The sequence below is a fragment of the Achroia grisella genome, unplaced genomic scaffold (genome assembly GCF_030625045.1).
Source record: "Achroia grisella isolate CSIRO2021 unplaced genomic scaffold, CSIRO_AGI_Agris_v1 utg780, whole genome shotgun sequence".
NCBI classification, from domain to species: Eukaryota; Metazoa; Arthropoda; class Insecta; order Lepidoptera; family Pyralidae; genus Achroia; species Achroia grisella.
This window is the reverse complement of record NW_026713020.1, coordinates 3,125,366-3,131,848: the sequence shown is the minus strand read 5'-3', so window position 1 is coordinate 3,131,848 and position 6,483 is coordinate 3,125,366. Positions and strand designations below refer to the sequence as shown.

General features: G+C 31.2%; 1 protein-coding gene across 1 annotated transcript; it reads right to left on the bottom strand.

Annotated features, from left to right (window-relative positions):
* Positions 1-280: 280 nt before the first annotated feature.
* LOC131851008 (toll-like receptor 6) lies at positions 281-5,209 on the bottom strand. Its single transcript, XM_059201432.1, has one exon. The coding sequence runs from the start codon at positions 5,042-5,044 to the stop codon at positions 1,010-1,012; it is 4,035 nt and encodes a 1,344-aa protein (XP_059057415.1). The 5' UTR covers positions 5,045-5,209; the 3' UTR covers positions 281-1,009.
* Between the last annotated feature and the right edge of the window lie 1,274 nt (positions 5,210-6,483).

Sequence of the window (6,483 nt, the reverse complement as noted above, 5' to 3'; positions counted from 1 at the left end):
TATTTTTTAGTGTGCAATTATTATTAGTCTAACTGTTTATAAATGATTATTATATAATCATCGTATATTGGAATATAAAATTAAATAAAAAAACAGAATAAGTATCAAAACGTCAATATAATTTTATTACGATTTCAAGATATCTTTGTACATTTTATACAAAACAATAATTTTCATTAAGACTAATAATTACAATCCAAAAATTACATATATTTTTAAGTTTATAATTATTAAATCTAATATCACGATTTAGCTTAATATTAAATATAATAGGTACTCAAGCGTTACATTTATGCTCAAAACTGATAACATTGCAAACATTTATAATTATAATATATACATTTTTATAATATAGGTACGCAACATAAATGCAAACAATTTATATGTTTACTTTTTCAATCAGCTATAATATTATCAGATATATTAAAATGTAAAACAATAAATAAAACTTGTTACGGTACAAAATAAAATTAGATACAATAAACTTTGTCATTATAAACATAATTGGATTTTTTAATAGTTAACTAAAATTTTAAGCATATATATAATATAATTAAATTGTCAATAGTAAAGAACATAATGATAATACTCTTAAATCTGTAGGAATATTTCTTTATTGAACATACTTAGTTACTTATATTATAATAATTAATTGGAAATATGGGTAAGTTCCATCTTAAACTATTTGGTGTTGTATTACAGTGATTGCTTGTGATTATGTTCACAGCTCTGATAAACTATAGGTATTTATATAACTAATAATAATAGTTTTATAATAATATATAATGTTTCCGTAATCAGACTCTTTCACATGACCTTTATACAAAATATTAGCTTGATAAAATATTTTCGTTCTACTCAGACATTCGTATGACTTATATTACGTATGTGAAAATTGACTGTTAATATTAAAATTACAAATATGTACATATTTTAAATTATAGTGCTTTACATTTATAGTTATGGTAGCGATTGGAAATTGCCGAATGCTACAAAATGCAAAAGTTTTTTAAACATAATAAGTACGTCCTTTTGTGGAAGCATTACTAGTTATGGAACGTGGAATATTTGGCGATACGTCTTCTACCCTAGAATACACGTGACCACTGTTAGGAGATAATCTAAGGTCGCAATTAAAACGAGGACAAGTACGGTTTTCGATCGACATATAGCTATTGTTCGAATCGTTGCCTTCGCCATACGTGTTGTTATCGGATGAAGGAGAACTACCATTCTGAGAAGATTCTCCGTCGTTTCTCTTACAATACTGTAGAGAATTAGTAAAATTTTCTTTTGAGCAACTGTCGCTTGAGACTGGCATTGTTGTGTACCTCAAGGTCGGAGTATGGCGTAATGATTTTTTGAATACGCTTTTTTCTGAATTCTTTACCGTGATAATAGTATCGGTCGAATTCAAAGACGCCACAAATTTCTCCCAAAAACGTGGATCGCTCCATGAAATATTTTTAAATTTTTCCAACAAGAGACAGAGTTCATCGTTTATTTGGTTATTATCTATTAACTTAATAAATACTACTTTATTTAACTCTCCACGATTAAGTGATTTTAAGTAACTATAAAATATATTTTTAAAATGAATGTCACAAAGATCACTACAAATAAAGTTTGTTGTAAGTATAATTACAAGACGTTTGGATAGTTTGGATGATTTGGAAAAGCTATCCAAAGTAAGAATATTTAAAGGTGGTTCGTTAGGCGATAATTTCTTGTACGTCATTTTTCTGTATTCTATTTCTGACATAATATTATGGTAAACAAAATTTGAATCTTTGGTATTATATATCACATAGTAATCATATATTTGATTTGGATTTCCGTCTAAAACATGATCAACATTAGGACAAGATTGTTCTTTAAATAATGGTATTCCATACTTGGTATATACCCAATCGCTTACATCGTATCTGAAAGCGTAAAAGATAGCACCTATTAAACAAATTAATACAACAATTATAATTACGCCACATATAATAGCAAAATAATTATCAGGTAGAAATACAGATTTGGAAACAATTTCATCTTTAGATACGGTTGGATCATTAATTGTTCCCATATATTCCTTGCAATGACTAAGTACAGATGCAATAGTTATTTTAGTAGGCTTTCCTTCCGTATCGGTACACAACATCTTTTCTGGATCTCCCGGATCCCTTCTAAGCCATGAATCTAATTCAGCTATGCTTTTACAATCACAAGAATATTGATTACCCTCGATGGAAACGTGAGCTAAACTTTTGGAAGATGAAGCTAATAATTTCCAAGGGAAAAAATTGACTAGCTTGTTCTCGTCAATCCTAAGGACTGACAGTGATTTCAATGAGGAGAATGTATTATTTGCAACATGTACGATAGCATTATGATCTAAATATAATTCGTTTAAATTATTAAGGTGCATGAATTCATCACCTTTTAGTTCCACAAGTTTATTATTTTCTAAATGCAATATTCTTAATGAATCAACTCCTTTGAAAGTTTGATTATTAACTTCTTTCAACTTTGTGTTATTGAGATACAAAACTTGTAATTTCTTTTTGCCAATAAATACATGATTACCCAAATTATTTATATGGTTACCATCTAAATATATTTCAGTAGCATCCATGGGAATTCGTTCCGGTACTTCTGTGTAACCCGCATTTGAACAATCTACCACGTTTGCATTCCATGTAATATCGTGATAGCATCTACAGTTATTTGGACAAATCATTTCACAGTCACAAGCTACGAAATCACAACAATGACACAGGGCAAAACAATGGCTTTCGTATGGACAGAGAAAGTCAGATGGAGACATATCTATAATCATTTTTTTCTCTTTTGCACGTGAATGTACCAGAGAACACAAAGCTTTATCAAGATCTAGAACACGAGGGTATTGTCGACTGTGACTTAAATAATTAATACGTTGAATCCATTCCATTGAGCAGTCGCAAACAAATGGGTTTCCGCTTATAAAGAACTCGGGTAAGTCACTATCTTCATCTATTTTATCTAACCTAAATGCATTCATGTCAAGTTGTACTAAGTTATTATTATTTAACGTGACAGTTAATAGTTTTTGTAGCTTGGAAAAAGTTCCAACTTGAATATGCTGTATATTATTATTGTTTAAATAGAGCTTTTCCACTGATTTTGGTATTGAAGTTACTGTTAATTGACTTATGTTATTGTAACTTAAATCTAATAATTTTATATTTACATTTGAGTATAGATCATCGTTAACAAAATTTTCAATGTAGTTTTTATGTAAGTCTATCCATTCTAAACTATTTGGAAAACTTCGAAAATCAAAAGAAACTAACTTATTAGATGACATATTAAGCCACACTAAACTATTGAGACTTGTAAATATTCCATCAAAACTTATTATGTCATTACCATCCATACGTAATAGTTTCAAATTAATATTTTTTCTAAAACAACCAGGTGCAATAAGCTTTATCTTATTGGAAGCTAAATTAAGTACTTGCAACTCAGGCAAATATTCAAAGGTATTATCACTCAAATACGTAACTTTGTTATCAACTAAGCGCAAACCGAAGAGTTCCGAGAGGCCACGAAAGTTTTCCCGATCGAGATGAGTTATATTATTATTACCAATGTCCAGTGACTTTAGTGATCGTAGTTTTCTTACTGAAATAGGAATAGACGATAAAAAGTTGTCGTTTAAGCCTAAATCTCTGATAGTGGTCATATTATCGAAAGCATTCTCATTTATATGTTTTATTTTATTATTATCTATAAATAATTCGTGCAAGACATGTAAATCCGTAAATAATCCCGAATGAATATGTACAAGTATATTGTGTGATAGTGTCAATGAATGTAAATTTCTTAATTCCTCAAACGCATGTTCATCAATAGATGTGATTAGGTTATGTTCTAAGTTTAATTTTTGAAGACTATACAAACTTTGAAACATGTAACGATCTATTCTAGATAATCTATTATACGAAAGGTTCAATATAACCATTCGTAATAGTCCTACAAACGTTTCTTTATTTACCCATTGACTCGTTAGATCGTTATAAGAAAGATCCAATATTTGAAGTTGTTGTAAACCTTCAAAGAGTCCCGCCGGTATAACATTTATAGTATTGTTGCTCAAATTTATTTCTTTCAAAGATTTTGTGTCAGAAAATAAATCTGGTGGAAGAGTGTTCATAAAGTTACTAGATATATTTAAAACTTGCAAACTAAATAAACCCCCAAAGGCACCATCTTCTAGGGTAGAAATCGCATTATTTTGCAACATTAATTTTGTTAACGAACGTAACTTTGACAGGCTATTATCAGTAACAACAATTAAATCATTATGTGCTAAATCTAGTACCTCAACGACTAAGTTACAACTTCTTATACTTAAGTTTTGTTCTCTTAACGAATCAGAGAAACCAATAGTCTTTATATTTTGTAAATGATTTCTTGACAAATTTAATGTCTTTAAACTATACAATGAACAAAATGTCTCTGTTTTGGTACTCCAAATGTTGTTGTCACTTAGATTTAGTTCTATTAATTCATTTAAACCCGAAAAGGATTGTTCATGTAGTTCCATAGTCATAGCTGACCATTCACTGTTGTGGGTTGTCACATGTAGTCTCTTCAGATCTTTAAAGTTCTCAAAAGCTCGTGCCGGTATTTGCCGTATCTTACATTTGTCTATAATTAGGTCTCGTAGTTTGGCTAAATTTACCTTGTTTGTTGCCTTCTCAGAATGAGCAGTCAATGTACTCTCAAAAAATAAAATCTCACTGCATTGCACGTGTAAAGATATCACGTCATCGAAATGCGTCCGACTGATGTTCTGTAGCAGGTGGTCCAAACTACTTATGGTCCGAATTTTACAAAATAGTACAGCATTTTCCAACGCTTCCGTCTCGGAGGTACGATAGGCGCATTCATGCGGCATTTCGACCGCTGAATACCTTTCGATAACATGACAGTAAAACAACACATACACTATAATTCGATTTAAAGTTCGGTGCTCGAGTCTTTTCACAAGAGTTCGTTTTATTAGCATTTTACGGTCATATACAAGCTGCGGTAAGGCATTGAGGTCGGCTTTGCCATTTAGTTCGAGACGAATTGGACGATCGCGTCATAAATATTCACGTAGTTGTAGCGACATCGCGACTCGCGTGACATTAAAGTTGCCAGATATAGGCAGGCGTGCAGCGAGAACAGCGGCTGCCCACCGACTGAGCGACGTTTGTTGGCTCCGCCTTTCGACGCCCGCCGACGCCCCGCGCCGCCCTGGCGTCTAAAGAAACTTCATCTCATGTTATCAAGGGTGCATAAACCGTTGAATTATTCCCATGCGGGTGTATCGAGCATTAATTACAAACAAGCTGAGGTCGTATTTCCTAGAACATAGAGTTTTAGAACTAAATTTTGTTCAAAGAAATAGTATTCTCTTTTTAAATTACAAAAATGCAAAGGTTAGCAAATGAATAGGTACAACATAGGTCCAATTATAATAAATATTCATATCATTATTAATAAATTATTATTATAGTTATTACTAGACTATATCTTTTTAAATATCCTCTTGAAGACTTATAAATAAAATTTTACGACAGTTTTCCCAGATTAAAAATTAATCGGCACTTTCAGTACGTTCAGATATAACATCCTCTTTTTATAAACAGTAGTCCTTAAAAAAGTAGCTATTACCTTTACATCACGAACACCTGTTGTTCTAGAACTTTGCTAAACTTTTTACTCAAGTCTCCACGAAAATGAGATAAAAGCCTTACGAAATAGTTTTCTGGGACACCATATGGCTCAAGTTAACGTGTTCACTTATATTATGGGCGACGAAAATCGCTTAGGCAGAGCAACTTTTCATAGGGACATTTTTTCAAGTTTCAGTTATTCCTTACGTAATTTCAACACTTTCAAGGACTTATGTTTAACTGTAAATATGAAAAGTGCAGTACTATAGTAATATATTTTTATTAAGTTGCTTATTTCCTATTTTATTATACCCTATATAACAATTACCATGCAATTCAAACAATATGAGTTTTGTAACCCAAATAACGAAAACATCGATTTGAAGTATTATTAAATAGATAATCCACAACGAGTTACATTATGACTATACGGAATTCTAAATATTCGACGACGACCTCGGTGATCCATCGGTTTACGTCCGATGGTCGCGGATTCGATTTCTCGCACGGAACAAACATTTGTATTCATGAGTATAATTGCTTGTATCGGTCTGGGTGTTTTCTATATATATTATGTATGTATTTACGAAGAAATAAAAATTATCATTAGTATTTGTATCAGTTGTCTAGTGCCCATAACAAAAGCTTTAGCTAGCTTATCTGGGTCTAGATGGTGTTGTGTGAATTGCCCTGACATATTATTATAATTATTATATTGGCTCTAGTACCACAAGGGATGTGTAAGTATGTTTATTTATATCTGAAAATTCTGAATATATTTTTT

Coding starts and splice junctions, on each gene's coding strand:
- LOC131851008 (XM_059201432.1), bottom strand. CDS start 5,044: ATGCTAATAAAACGAACTCTTGTGAAAAGACTCGAGCACCGAACTTTA.